Below are 16,283 nucleotides of genomic sequence, written 5' to 3' on the forward strand. Positions count from 1 at the left end.
TAAATCAGTGTTCTGGCTGTGATATACTCACTAGATGGAAGGCATCTATGCAGGTGGCAGCAGAGCAGCCTGTGGAGTTCTTGACTGATGTTCAGATCATGCTATCAAGAAACCTCATTCATCTTTGCAGTTTTATAAAAATATAGCATAGAGATGAAGCTGTCCTTAGGTTATAAAGTAGCAGCTATTAAAACAAAAACTTGGATTCCAGAACTGACTGAAAAATTATTGTATTAAGAAAGGGGAGAAAAGTGTATGGTAGGATGTAACTACCTTATTGAAATTAGACATTTCTTTCACCCTATGATTTGTTTTGCAAAATTGTCATGACAACCTGAACAAATTGTAGTGATCTAAACCTTTTCCAGTTTCAAAATTAATTCCCAACACAGTACAAATTGGTGCACTTTTTTATTATTATCTTTTTTAAGAAAGGTGTCTGAGTCAAGGTGAGAGCTCTGGGAGATGGGAAGAGGCTGTCTTTGACCTCGGTAGCTGCTGAGTGTGCTTGGAGAAGAGGTTTGTGGAGGCTGGAGGATGAAGCAAAAATGAAGAAAATGGCCTCCGGAAAGCTGCAGTTTGTGCACTGAGAAATGATGGGGAGGGAAGGCAGAGGTGTGATGGACAGAGTTTTCCAAGGGCTAGAGGCCACTCTGAAGAGTTAGGTGTAGCTCATAACGTGCTGAATTGCCTGAAGCTCAGCTGGAACTAAATACCTCAGAAAATGCAATGGGAAAAGAGCAGGCTTGTGTATAAACCACTTCTATTACTGTTCTTTCAGATACAGTAGCATGAAGTTTTCACTATGTAAAAGAAACCCACTGTCTGATATTCTGTGTTGCACTGAGTTTTGGTGCCCATTGCTTTTTAACTTACAAATTTTTGGTCCTTTTTGAGAGATCACTATCTGGGGACAGTCTCAGCAAATCACCTGTAAGTTCTGTTTGACCTGAAGTGTGGACTGAGAAATGGCTGACTATAGAGGTGACTTGAAATGTGATAATGGAAAAATTATCTAAAACATTTAAAGTGTGGCTTTTTAAAGGTCGTATGGAAGTATTTGAGGGAAGCCAAACCTTGTCTAAGATTTATGAGTTAAGCAGTCCTCTTGTTAGGAAGGTAGACACACTTAAGTTTAAAACTAGTCAGTAGGAATACAAAATGAATACGGCCTGTCCACTGTTATTGTCATAAGTGGAATAAATCAACAGTTTTAAATAGTTTGATATGTTATCACTAATCACTGGAAAACACATAATATAAAATTTAGAACATGGCAGTTCATGTTCATTTTACCTGAAGATATAGGGATTGGAAATAACAAATGCTATTTTGAAAGTCATTGTACTTGGTCTTTTTCTTTTTTAGAAAATTTTTAAGATAGAAAGCAACCTTGGAATTCCAAGACAAAAAAGGGCTATTTTGGCAACTCCGATATTAATTCCAGAAAATCAAAGACCACCATTCCCCAGATCTGTTGGCAAGGTAAGTCATCAAATAATAGAGTCAATTTTTTATGTTAAGTAATCAATGTATTTCTCTTAAAATGTTGTGATGCCTATCAAATTGGTAGTAATATCCCAGACAAAATTAAGAAGCTTAAAGCTGAACAGAATGGATATTGTATAGACAGGTGAACATGGCTTTGTATTCATGGGAGACCTTAATAGCATACATTCTAGTAAAAAAGTATTAATTGAGACTGCTATCTGCAACAGAGGTTACTGTGTATCTACGTGTGAGGCTGGGGCTGAAATCTAGGCCAGAAATGCCATGAAGAATATCCTACTGCATAGTGTGGATTATCTTGTGTCTATTCTTAACACTTGGTAGGAATTCAGAAGTCATGAAATAGAAAAATGTCCTAAGTTCATGTCCTTAAATTCATTTCTAGCATCCAAAGACTAAGCAAGTTTTTGCAGACATTTTCAGTTTGATTTTTTTGTTTGTTTGTTTGTGCTTTTTGTTTTGTTTTGTTTGTTTGTTTGTTTGTTTGCAAAGGTCTGAAAAAGAGGAAAGTTTCTCTTGTGTCTGCAGGAAGGTTTTATGAATGAGAGTTCCAACAACACGTTTGGTGGCTAGAAAATGTGACACCCATCTACAAGAAGGGCCGGAGGGTAGACCCAGGGAACTATTGGCCTGTTAGTTTGACCTCGGTGCCAGGGAAGCTCATGGAGCAGATTATCTTGTGTGTCATTATGTGGCAGTTGCAGGGCGATCAGGCCCAGTCAGCATGGGTTTATGAAAGGCAGGTCCTGCTTGACGACCCTGTTCTCCTTTGATGATAAAGTGACGTGCTTGGTGGATGAGGGAAAGGCTGTGGATGTGGCCTACCTTGACTTTAGTAAGGCCTTTGACACCATTCCCCACAACATTCTCCTCAAGAAACTGACTGCTCACGGCTTGGACTGGCGCACGCTTCACTGGGTTAAAAACTGGCTGGATAGCGGGGCCCAAAGAATCGTGGTGAATGAAGTCAAATCCAGCTGGAGGCCGGTCACTAGTGGTGTCCCCCAGGGCTCAGTACTGGGGCCAGTCCTCTTTATCAACGATCTGGATGAGGGGATCGAGTGCACCCTCAGTAAGTTTGCAGATGACACCAAGTTAGGTGTGTGTGTCAATCTGCTCAAGGGTAGGAAAGCTCTGCAGGAGGATCTGGATAGGCTGCACCGATGGGCTGAGGCCAACTGTATGAAGTTCTACAAGGCCAAGTGCTGGGTCCTGTACCTGGGGCACAACAACCCCAAGCAGAGCTAAAGGCTGGGAGATGAGTGGTTGGAAAGCTGCCTGGCAAAGAATCTGGGAGCACTGGTTGATAGTCGGCTGAATATGAGCCAGCAGTGTGCTCAGGTGGCCAAGAAGACCAACAGCATCCTGGCTTCTATAAGAAGCAGTGTGGCCAGCAGGTCTAGGGAAGTGGTTGTCCCCCTGTACTTGGCTCTGGTGAGGCTTCACCTCAAGTACTGTGTTCAGTTTTGGGCCCCTCACTACAAGAAGGATGTGGAGGTGCACAAGAGATTCCAGAGAAGGGCAACGAAGCTGGTGAGGGGCCTGGAGAACAAGTCTTACAAGGATTGGCTGAGGGAGCTGGGATTGTTCAGCCTGGAGAAAAGGAGGCTCAGGGTACCTCTCTATAGGTACCTTAAAGGAGGTTGTAGCGAGGTGGGGGTTGGTCTGTTCTCCCACATGCCTGGCAGGACAGGTTGAGGGAAAATGGGCTAAAGTTGCTCCACGGGAGGTTTAGGTTGGATATTAGGAAATACCTCTTTACCGAAAGGGTTGTTAGGCATTGGAATGGTCTGCCCAGGGAAGTGGTTGAGTCACCATCCCTGGAGGTCTTTAAAAGACGTTTAGATGTAGAGCTTGGTTTAGTGGAGTGATGTTTTAGAGATGGTTTAGTGGAGGACTGGTTAGTGTTAGGTCAGAGGTTGGACTAGGTGATCTTGAAGGTCTCTTCCAACCGAGACGATTCCGTGATTCTGTGAACCCCTTTTCCAGAACTTCAGATATACAGCTAGAATACAAAATCATTCAAATTGAAAAAGAAAATAACTATTAAAATGGCTACTTAGGCAACATAAGTTGTAATTATATTAATATATTTTGCACAATGGCAATTCTGAAACAGGAATCCTATGCATTGCTCTGATTTTAGTAGGTGTGACAATGGCATAATGGCCTATATAGCTGTAGAGTATGTTCGCAATTCCTACCAGTGGGATTACTAGAGCTATATGCACAGATTGAGGGCAAAATTTTTCTCTGGAATGTGTAATCTTCCTAGCTGGTACCTAATCAGTTACTTGAATAATTAGAAAAGATTGTTTTCCGTTCAGTACAAAGAAAGAATAATCTCTGAAGATTTTTTCTCCCCTTTCACTCTGAATAATTTATTTAAAGATATTTCTCAACTTTTCCCTTCATGTTTCAGTGTTTGAGAATTAATGATCAATAACTTGATATTGTTGTTTAATATACTAGTGATAAATAGTTAATTTTTAAGATTTCTGTTGCACAGTTTTAAAGGAGTGAGAGAATTAGAAGATTACTTATACACAGATCTGCAGTCATTTTTGTTTTTCTTATTGATTATTTTTCCCCTTCACTCTCCTTCTTCCCCTACTGCCTGTGATTACTTTAAAGTTTTAGATCTCAAGTGGTCTGAGTTGCCTCTAGAATTGCCTCCATTAAGTATTTTTATTAGTAGTTTAGGATGATAGTCCTGGTAATGGAGGTTCCTTAAACAGAATGAGATGAATCTGATATTGTTTGTACTTAAATGTATTCCTAGCATCTTGTCATCTTTATTTGTTATCATTCTTGAAATGCTAGTTAGGGATCACACGTTAGATGCGGTAGATGAGGTACAAACACAGAAGTATAAAAGCATCTGGCAGTCTGTTTTTCAAAGGCCCTGAGACACCTATTCTCAACTGATGTTTAAATTATAGGAACTGCAAATGATCAGCACCTTGAAATACTTTGAGCTGTCATCAATTTAAAAAGTCTTTACATACATATATATATATATATATATATATATTTTTTTTTTTTTTTTTCCCCAGTATATTTCCAATTTAGGTATCTAGATGACTATTTTGGCTATAGTCTGTTGCAAGGAGTAACATAGAGTGAATAAGTGATGAGTGAGACAAAACTTTCAGAGATATTTAAAATAAGGGAATAAAACATTCTAGGTCAACTGCAGTAATTTGCAACTGAATGCTTAATAAAGCATAAATAAAAAGGTTTAGAGTCTCAGACATACTGATGGTAGGAAAGACAGTCTATTGTTCCTTAAATAAAAAATTCAGTAGAAGTCAATGCTGAAAATAAAGACCTAAAATAATTGCTTTTATAAGCTGCACGATGAAGTCTGTAGTAGTCTAGAGAACCTTAGACACCCAATTCATGTACTCATTTCAGCCACAACTTGCAGAAAAGGTTGATCATCTTTCTCATTTAACTTTAGGTGTTTATTGTGAATTGTATGTAGCTTCATGAATTTACAAGAATTCTGCACACTCCTGTGAGGCAAAAGAATCACAATTACTTCCCTCTTCCACATTATTTTGGGGCTTGCCATTAGAAGCCTCAACAAGGTACTGCATGGGCTGATGAATTATAGCTACTGATGTGTATGAATTTCTCTTGAAATTTCTGTCTCTCTATTCTGTTGTAAGCACTGTGAAGGGGACATTGCAGGCATATTTTTTAGCTATGGTTTCTGTAGTGCTTGGAGGAAGAGAAAACTAACAAAGAATGCTGATCCCAAGCTTCTAACTAGGCTAATTTGCATGTTATGATAGAATTTAAAAAATGAAAGGGAAGAAAAAGCACATTCTGGACCATACTTTTGTCATGTAACTGCCAGCAGTCAGGGCTGAGGATTTGTGTAGGCTTGCTGTGAAGGGAATGGAAAATTCTCACACCTCAGGGGCTCACCTCGTCTGTCCAAGGCAGTGAACAATGTCCTTCTGAGCTCCACCGTGACGGGGGTTCATGCTCAAATTCCTGTGAGCCATGGTTGACTCAGCCAGGAGCCAGGGTCAACTCAAGCTGAACTGTGACAATTTTTCTATGAGAACCCTGTTCTTTCTGTACCGCTTAGCCTCTCATATATATATATATATATATATATATATATACAAAATATAGAGGTTTATGAAAAGGACTGTACCTAAGGAAGTTTGTAGCATTTAAACAAACGCTTCCAAACTTCAGCAAAATTTTGTTTCAGTATGCACTGCGGGGCATTTCATGTTTTATTCAGACATAGTCAGGCACCCTGTTTGTATGAGCTATAGGATACAGAGCAACCCATAAGTTTACAGACATAAATACTGTATATATGTATTGTATTTTCATAACCCATATTGCTATGTCTCCATCTCCATTGGCAAAATCTCAAAGGGAAACTAAAGAGTAAAATTTAGAGAAGGAATATACAGTTTGGCTATAATAAAAACGTACATGTATATTGAACTTGCTTCCTGTAAGGACGAACACAGCTGACTCAGTTGGTCAAGCGTTATAGTGAGGAAAAATGAATTAGTTCCAACTCAATGCAGCCATTTTCAGAATAATTTCTATTTCAGAAAATTGCTTTCTGCCATGTCTGGTGTCTGAGAGAGACTACAAAAAAAGGATAACAGATGTTTTGCATTCTTTCCTTATGGTAACATAGTGGCAGGTATCCAAATATGCCTGGAGGCTCCATCACCTGCTAGAGGGTCAGAAGGTCCCTGGGTGCAGGAGATGTCAGCACTGTTTCAGGGTCTGGAGCAGCTCTGTGTGGCATTTCCAGTGATGTAACGTTGGATCTTCATATTGCTCCACCTGTTGTGAGATTGAAGTGCAACATGCCACTGTAATTTCTAATTGGAATGGCGTGAACGTATTTAACATGTCAGGCTTATTTCTGACTTAAACATTTAAAGGAATGTATCTTCTGGAAATATGAAATTCTTCAGGTGATAAGACATAGCAATAAACACATTTAGGAACTAAGAATTCTAATGCAATAATGTGTTGGGGTGGAGGGAATAACTATACACTTTGCTGTGTGAAAAACAATTACGACATTTGTTTTGTTCTTATCTTTGTTACACTTTCTGCTCATCAGAAAATAAAAGCTTTCCCACACTTTATTTAGTCAGGATAGTGATAATTTCAGATATGAGTAGTTCTGTTTGATTCTTGTGGTGCAGTTTGGATGTCCACATAAAAGTTAGGTTTCCAGTTGCACCCTGACTGTTTTCTCTTTCTTCCATTTATTTCGGAAAATTACCAATCTAATTTATTCCTCTGTCCTGGCTGCCTTCTATTTCCTAACTCATGCTAAAATTGTGTTGCCTGAAAATGCATAAGGTTGTTTGGAAGTGATTGCAGCAGCTGCCAGCAGTTGAGCTGCTTATTAGCACTTGGCTGGGTGCAGGGCAGATGTGCAAAAATAGAAGAGCAGGGGGAGAAAAAGTATATATTTCATAATTAGGAAACAATAGCATAAAAAAGAAAATCATGGTGATTTCAGAGGACCTTATTCATTAGGATTTAGTGAAATAACTCAGGAAGGAGATATTGCACTGGACAAGTGGAAAATTGGATTGTTTTAATTTAAAAAGTTCAAATAAGTACTTGGCATAACAAGGAAATTCAAGTGTAGAGGCTGTTTTCTTTGCTGTTACGGGCTTTCTATCATATCCACTTAGGCATAAGGTTGGTTAGGGTATCTATTAGGTTAAAAACTATCATAGATGTGCTGTGCTCATAGGTAAAGAAATCTCAGGTTTTAGCAAAATCTGAACTTCATATTATTCTTCATTCTTGAGGGAGAACAGGGAGATTAAAATATTTTAATACAGTCTTGGTAACATGGGTTTCTGTGTCCAGATGGCCCAGGCTACAACTGTTGACTGTTATTGATGTGTTTGGTTTAGCTCTTGCTGATAAAGCAGAGGGATATGATATTCAATTTTTAGTCTCTCTCCATATGTTACTCTTCCGGTTTATTTGTCCACATCAAGTCAAATGAAGTACAAAACAGTGGGGTGCAGGATTATCCTTAATTATGGTGATAGGTTATTTGTGAGTGCACTAAATAATACTAATTGTATTCTACAATTAACTTAAGAGTGGTGGTTCTATGCATCTGTTTGATGACACTCTCCAGACACACTTTAACTGTGATGATGAACTGCATGATGGTCCTTTTTGAAGTTTAATCTTTGCACTAACACAGAGCTCAAAGTGCCAGAAGGTAATTGTGAGGACAGTTGGCATGTTCCAGCTCTTCACACAGATCTTTGGAGAGAAGGGCATCTGCAAAGTGAGAGTGTTAATAAGCCCAGAATGATTTGCTATGGATTTATTGATTGATATATCATGAATCCGTGATTCTGTTCTTTAATTTAAAGGAATGCCCTTCATTATAATGAGTATTTTAATTATTTTAACAAAAGATATGGAAGCCATGAGTGGGCTGGCAAAAATTGGCTGGACTTTTAATGGTCAGTGAAGGCTGGAAAACAACAGAGAAGAACCCTGGAGATTCTCTAGCAAACAATTTCTGAACAAAGAAAATGCAAAACTTTGGGTTTTGCCAGTAAGAAAATGTGTTTCTTATTTGCTTGGCTGTTTGTTTTGTCTTTTAGAAGACAAAGGGGGTGAGGCAGGACTGTTCAGATGCTTAATATCAGAGAGTGTATATATACTCCCTGCTTTTCATCTGTGCTAATGGACGGATAGCTGCCAAATGACAATTAGATGGCAGAACTGTCATAAGCTCAAGAAAAAGGTAATGCAGGCAATCAAACAGAAGAGAAATCTCTTAATATCTACGAGGAGTTGTGTTCTTTTTTTTTTCCTTTTTTTTTTTTTCTTTTTTTCCTCCTCCAATTTGTGAATTTAAGGCAAGTGAAAACACAGCTTGTCTGTTAATGCAGCAATAGAAAAACCTGAAGAGGAGAGGAAACTGAAGATAACTGGATGGAAAAGCTGCTGGAAGCTTATTATTTCTGAGTGGATATCTGATTGAGGCTTTTTGTATATGATAAATTATATGCCTCACAGAAGAGAAGTGTTAAGTACTAAAGATGAAGCTGGAAAAAATGCCAAACTTGAGTCAAAAGTTTGAAAAGAAGGTGATAGAAGTGACAAGGGAGAGATTATCGTGATCTACAAATCTTTGAAGAAAACCTAGAGAGACGTATCGTAGATTACAGAAGGACATGTAAAAGACAACAGGGAACAAGATCAGCCAGTGAAATAAGAGCTGAATTAAGAAGAGGATTTTTTTTACAGGCAGATTAGGCAGAAAATGGGGGATGAGGCAGGGATAGTGAGGGAAAGGAGATAGCTAGGATTGTTGTCCAGGTCTGAAAGGTAATGGTGTACACTGACAGAGAACAGAATAATGTGCAGAACAGAGATGCCCCTAAATGCCTTTCCAACACCAAGAGAAATCTGTGTGATTCCTTACCAACACCCCAGCTGGTAAACTCCAAGTATCAGTTCTTTTTCTGAATCTTTATCAGTTACAAAAAATGATGCAGAAACAAGAGAATGCATTCCCTACTATAGATCTAGAAGTTGGTCTGAGCTGTGTAGGAAAAATCCACTGGACTTCTGTTGTGTTCAAATTATGTCCATTTTGCTGTGTTCAAATGATTGCCACATCAGATCTAAATGATCAGACTGTGCCAAAGAGTATGCTCAGAAAAGGGGAGGTGGTTATCACCAAGAATTCTGCCTTCTCCAGGAGGCAAGAATATTTAGGATGTGACAGCTGAAAAAGCAGTGCCATCAGGGAGATGCTGGAATGATTGACTCCGGGGAAGCATTGCAGGGTGAGGGCCTCTTTCAGAGAGTGGAATTGCTCAGGTACAAATTGTTCTGGCTTCTTACATCAAGGTTTGATGGCACATAAGGAGAACAATCTTCTAAAGTGTACAGAAGAAATGTGTCTATCAATCTGCGCAGGAAAAGACACATCCACAGATGAGGATCCATAAACTAGCAGCAAACAGAGTGGAAGAAAGTTGCGCAGAAAAGGGGAAAAAATCTGATATCAGTGAACAGCTCTTAGGTAATAAAGTCAGTCTTAATAAATAAACTTCCAGCTAGGAAAAAGATTAAAATTAGAGGAAAAATATCCAGTTATGTTACTAGTATAATTAGATTGGGCAGAAATATATACATCTGAGATAAGTTTGTTCAGCTTAGTACAGTGAGTGTTTTATTTATATTTAGAGTGATGGTAGTGTTTTAAGGCAAAGGAAAATACTGGCATAATAGCAAATAGATGTACAATTTTGGCTGAAGATCAGGAAAAAAGCTTCTGGTCCCCATGGAAGAATTAATTTTCACCAGTGTTCTAAGTAGGAGAATACAAAGTTTGATAAATATACAGTCAAAATTGTATAATATGCCTGCTTAAGGTCATGAAAAAACAGATAGCAAGAGGTTTTCAAGAACACTAGAACTGGAGGAAATGTGTAACAGTTGAGCTGCTGAGCTGGACCAAAATGGACCATTGGAGATGACGATTGTGGCTTTCTTGAAGGGATAGCACACTTTTGTACTTCGTGGAAAAATATCAGCCTACCTCAGCAATGAATGTAAATGAACAAACAGCAGTCCATTAAATTAAAGGGCTTTTGATGCAAGTTCATGAATTATTAAGCTACAGTAAATTAATTTTCTTTAAAGGATATGTATTTGATATCCCAACAAATCATTACGTGAAAACAGCACTTCAAATTTATCTAGTTTTCTGAAAGGTCTCTCTTCAAACTTCCCTTGTTTACTTAAGAAATTTTAGAAGAGTCAAACTTGAGCAGCAGATGCATTGGAAAACTGGAAAATAATAAGAATTTACCATCATTTTGCAGTGTTTGGTGTCGTTGATATGGATAAAAGAATTTTTAACTATTTGAGGGATGCTTTCTAATCTAGTTACTATGGTTACAAGTTTGTTGGAGATATAGCAGTTCTATGGCAACGATGGAATTACACTTTCTACCCAATATTGAAATATCCAGTACCTAATTTCCTGCTCTGTAATAAATCATGCTAATGACCTTAAGTAGAGCACCAAAGAGAGGAGAATTTATTCTCTGAAGCTGTTCAGCGAAGTATACTACAGTTTAACTGTCACATTGTTTGTGTTAACTTTGATCTCTGAAGTTGATACCTTAAACTGTGTTGCAGATGAAGATAGAGGGGAAAAAAGTCAGTCCTTGCCTGTAAATTACCTATGTAAAATAACTGAGATAAAATAAAACACTGACAACTAATTTTTCATTCATACATTAACTGAATTTTAGATTCACTTTTAAGGAAAATGTGTTTGGATTGTTTTTAAATACAACGGCTATTTCATCTCTGCCCAATGATTTTAATGATGCCCAATATTACATGCCTTTCCATATTTTTTTTTTCCTTAAATGGGTAATTATACTCTTCTTTACAAAAACAAAATACGCTTTCTCGAGACTCAAAAATCCATCCCCTTTCTAACTTTCTTGACTCAAATAAATTCTCAGATTTGTGTTTTAATGCTCGTGTTTAGGGTGTGATTCTGTACGAGGTTTTACTGAGCACACCTTGAACAGGGAGCAGCCAGAAAGCCCCATGTGGGGATGCTGAGTAAGTTATTTCTTAGTAAGTTAATCTTCTGAGTAAGGATTTCTGTTTGCTTGGTACCTTTAATTTGTAAAATTGCTCCCTTCAAATCCACTTATAGTAATGTTTCCTTTTAAGGAGTAAAACAAACAGACTTAACCAGCATTACATAGCAGTGTGCTGTGTTAATATATATTACTAGCAAGGAGGTGAGTTCTGCAGAATACAGAAGTCAGTAGAGAGAGCAGTGCCATGGAGCTTCCTGTAAATCAGTAAAGATATTTCAGAGAATTACAGAATTATATTTGATAGCTGTGAATTTCCAGACAGCTTAGGATGTGATCAGCTTGTTACCTGAGTACTGTTCTTTCTCTATCCAATCATTTTCCTGTTTCATTCCAAGTTATTTCTTTGGTTTCCTATTATGCAACTAGTAAGTCAATAGTCGAATACAGAGCAATATCTGCATGAATTAAATTTTAGGAAGAAAACTTATCCCTGGCAACCTACAAACTTAAGACTATCATACTGTCATCCTTAGTACTTGCATTAAGGAAAGACTTTATAAAAGACATTTTGTAGACTGGACTGTTGACAAATTTGATATTACTACATGTGGGTTGTTAAAGTGGCATTAGGAAAGATGACTGGTAAAGTATTTCCAGAAGGAAAAACAATATGCATTGCATATGGCTCATGTAAGGTGGAGTAAACAGCTGTCACACACACAACAGTAGTCATTTTCTTCCCTCTGACTAACTGCTGGATCTCTTCAGTGATGACTAATTGTAACCTCTTGTTTTGCTCTTGGATATATTACACATAGACAATTTTTCAATTGCATGTTTTTCTCTCACATTTATACTGCTGCATAGAAACAGATCAATATGGTAGGTGAAAGAGTGTGATGCTGATATATATGATGGCAGGTATATTTCAGTTCAATAAACATTTTTCCTATTCCTTCCCAAGACTTTTTTTTACTCTTTCCCAGCTGCCCTCTAAATGGAACTTTCTTTTTTAACCTTTCTGTTTAATCAGCTTTATCACTTAGCTTGCAACCCTATTTGTGAAATTGAGAAATGAACTGTCATTTATAGCGTACAGGGATGAAATGACTTTTGTATCTTTGTAGCTTTAAGTGTGTAATGAGCAAACTTTTTTTTCCCTTACCTTATTTAAAGACTAGCTGATGTCTTTTATCATGGTTAATAATATGTCATTTTGAAGTAAATGTTGCTCTGCTCTATTGACCTATTTTTCTTTCAGGGTCAAATACATAAAAAGCATGAATTACTTCATTGTAATCACCAATCCATTGTTGAATTAAAATCTTCAATTTCCTTTTGCCCATCTTTTGAAAAGAATATTCTAGTCTGACCACTTTACTTTCTTAAAAATCAGTCAAAATGGGAAAAATTACTTTCTGCCATTGAAACATTGCTTAAACAAAAGCAAATGAAAATTCAGTCAACTGTACTTATGGATTAACCTGCTTTCCAATATTCTTTAATTAGATTAGAAAGAGCATTGATTTTTGTTTTACTATCATATTCTTTAAGTTTTCTGAGACTGTTTATGAAGTCATGTAATTGCTGGAAATTCTATATTTAGAATTTAAATACAGGAATCAAGCTCTCCATTTTAGATTTATATGCACATACATACTCAGAAATGCATAGCAACAAATGAGTACAGGCACACACACACACTCAGGCTCTGATGTACTTTCTTCTTGGTCAATGCTATTTGTTTTGTATGTGCTCTTTTGCCCAGTTTTCATCTATAAAATGCTGCTCTGAACACATTAATTCTATAGGAAAGTGTATCACTTTCGTCTGCTCTTATGCCAACAAGTATCATTAGCATTGTTGTTCCTCCAGATTCTATTCTACTCCTTTCTCATATTTCTGAAGAACAGCTGAATGAAATGGATTATTTATACAAATGCTAACTAAGAATTGAAATATCTCTTAAAACAATTGCAGGTTTTGCAAACACATTAACAATTTCATCTAGTGTAAATTGCAGTTTAAGCTGAGATGCTCAGGCTTTATAAGCTTGCCTTTACCAGTCAGTGCTTCCAACGGAGTGACAATTTGTTCAACGCATACCAAGTGCTTTTCTGTATCATTGTACAACGATGTCTGACCTTAAGAATGGTGCAACTAGCAACTCCCATGTAGGTGGAAAGGACTTTTGGTCAGGGCAATCATCTTGGGAGACTGTAGGGAGAAGGCAAGCTTGTTGGAAGCAATAAACTGCAGTTTTGCTTTAATCATATTTATAGGAAATATTGTTAAAGTACCTTTGGAAAATGTTATTTTAATCAAGGTTTAAATTTGTCTATCTTTTCTGTATCATAAGTATTTTCACACTGCTTCAGAAGTTCTGCTTTTCATTTCTACAACACATGGAATAAATTATTGAACTTATATTTTCATTTGAACTTGCTGGAGATGGGAATGGATTTTGGTAATAAAAGTCTGTACAACAATGATGTCCAGAAATTGAAAGTAGTAGTGATCCCTGTAATCCAATAACATGTGTCTTAATGTATTTTTTACTTATTAGATTTGCAAAAAGAAGAGGAAATGTGGATATAGCTTTATGTGGATGCAAGTTGAATTCAGGGGCTATATTAATTTAACAAATTCATGTCCAGACCTGATGTACAATATATGACAAGTATTTTCATGAACAGTTGAAGCAGTAAAGGCTGGTTTCCTGCAAATATTCATTTCCTGCAATAAACCCAGGTCCTCTTACCCATGATAACACCTCAAGCACAATGACCCTAAGTCATCCCACAGCACCACTGGTGTTATTTTCTACTTTCTGTCATTTCAAACTGGGTGAGAGAAAGCACATCCTGGAGCTACACCTAGCCAGACTGGCCAATGAATATGCATGTGCAAAACAAAAACTCTTCTTTTGTCTTTACAGCTGTTAGCATGTCTTTTTGTCATGTAAGTGGCTGTAATTTTCATAGAACTTTTAGGAACTTTGGATTTTTATTTATTTATTTATTGTCAAGTTTGAAACTACGCAATAAGCTTAAAAGGGATGAGATAGTTTGATCACCTAAGTAGTATGGTGTTTTTTTGTTTTTTTTTTTTTTTAGGACACCAGAATAATAAAAGCAGGTGTTTTGCCATTCTTAAACAGATTCTTTTCTACTTGACACATAAGCCCTTAAATGTTACCGAAGAGCTATTGTGGGTTGGATTAATGGTTACATCAGGCTCATTCAAAGACCAATGCGATGAGGAGTTCACAGACTATGTAAGGGAAAAACTTTACAGATCTATGTGAATTTTATCACCAATAAAAATTAATGAACGATACAGAGCATGCTGAAATTGTGTAAATAGGAAAACATAATAAATCAACTTCGCCATTAATACTGTGCTGTTGGGCTTTCTAGTGTGAATTTGCTAAGGGTCACTGGAACATGAAAATTAATTTGAATTAATAGAATCTATTATATGTGGATTATTAATTTTTTTGAAAAAAGAATATAGTGCTATTACTGAATTTTAGCAATTTATATATATATATGTGAGGACCTTACAGTAATTATTATTTAATGTTATCTCCTTCAGAAAAGAAAAAAAAAAAAAGCACCTAATCATGATACAGTCAATAACGCTTTGGGAAAAAAAAATAATAATTGTTAATGAGAAATCTTAAAAAATGGGCATATTGTTTCCTTCAGGGGATGACTGATGAAGAAGGATACACTTTTTAAGTAGAAGAATATTGACTGAGTTGGGTTGTTTATTTTTTATTTTTTTAATTATTTTTATTTTTTAAAGTAAGATTCCACAAAGTTTGGTGATTTGAAAACTTGCAGATGAAAAGATACAGGTGTAGTTCACAGTCACCTGCTCTGAGCTCTGAACATGTTAGCTGCTGATGCATCCTCCAGCTCATTTTTTCATTGACAAGCAAGTAGACTTTGACCGTATTTCATTATGTAGAAAACTTTCCAATCCCAAGCAGTCTTTTAATTTTGGGAACCAATTAAGCAAATTCACCAATCATAATTTCTGTATGTAATTTATATCAGATGAAGATGTGTACAATACTATGTTTCTGAATTCTAGTGCAATATTTACTTGCAGCAGAAGTAAGAGCCAGAAATAATTTGTTCTTCACATGCTTTTCAAAAGAACAGTTTTCTAAAATTCTTATTAGACTGTCAGTGTTAATTATATTTTTGGAATTAGACTGAAATTTTCCTCTCAGCTTATTAAATCAAGGGCTAGAGGCAAAATGCACTGAGGCTGCCATTTTTTTGTCCTTCATTTTCTCAAGCAGGGGCTCCCTGCTGCTTATGTCATGAACCATGTGAACCCTTTTGCAGTAACTTTGAAAGTAAGAAAGTAAGGAGTAGAAAGGCTGGAGAAATTATTTAATTGAAAATGATTAAGTAGCAGTATATGGTTTCAGTCATAAATTTAATATCAGGAGATTTTTTTTTTTTTTTTTTTTTTTTTTTTATAAATTTTTGACCAGAAGTTAACATAAACAAATGTCCTTCCTTTGGTTATTCAGAAAGACTGTAGGAGAGTTTCTCAAAATCCCAACATCCCTTGAAAAGTAAAAGTCCTGTTAAAATGGGAGAGTAAGCATAGTTTTGTGAAATGATTCCTAAAGCTGAATAAACTACCAGCAAAAACATTTTAGTGTTCCCTGCAAGGGAAGGCTGTGTCACACTGCAGATATTCTCCGTGAAAGAAGTGGACAGGACTCTGAAGGAGCATGTCAGACTGAAGTGTCAAAATAAATAAATGGGTGTAGAATAAACAAGGAAAAACAACAACAACAACAACAAAAGGAAGATCTGCAGAAGGATTTAACAGTACTGAACGATCGTCTTTATTGATAACTTCAGATTAAGTTCATAAAAAATTTGGGAGCAATTCTGTAACCATTGTGGATTGCTCTCTGAAAATGTCAGCTCAATCCTTAATAGTGACCAGAGGACAAATAGATTAATTTTGTGTTCTTCTCATGCAGCCTTAAGAAGGGTTCAGTAGACTTAAGCTTCTGGGAAGGACAATGCAGATAATCAGGGGTAAAAAATCAGGAGCTGAAATAGAACAGGACATGCTGGAAAATAAATAACTAAGGATAAATATGATAGTATTCTA

The 16,283-nt window shown here is 36.7% G+C and overlaps 1 protein-coding gene across 1 annotated transcript in view; it reads left to right on the plus strand.

Moving 5' to 3' along the window:
• The window catches only part of CDH13 (cadherin 13), a 482,496-nt gene that overhangs the window by 191,882 nt on the left and 274,331 nt on the right, over positions 1–16,283 (plus strand). The window contains exon 4 of the mRNA XM_032195360.1: positions 1,369–1,485. Coding sequence (XP_032051251.1) covers positions 1,369–1,485 — 117 coding nt within the window. The remainder of the gene's footprint in view (positions 1–1,368; positions 1,486–16,283) is intronic.

This window comes from Aythya fuligula, chromosome 12, assembly GCF_009819795.1.
Source record: "Aythya fuligula isolate bAytFul2 chromosome 12, bAytFul2.pri, whole genome shotgun sequence".
NCBI lineage: Eukaryota > Metazoa > Chordata > Aves > Anseriformes > Anatidae > Aythya > Aythya fuligula.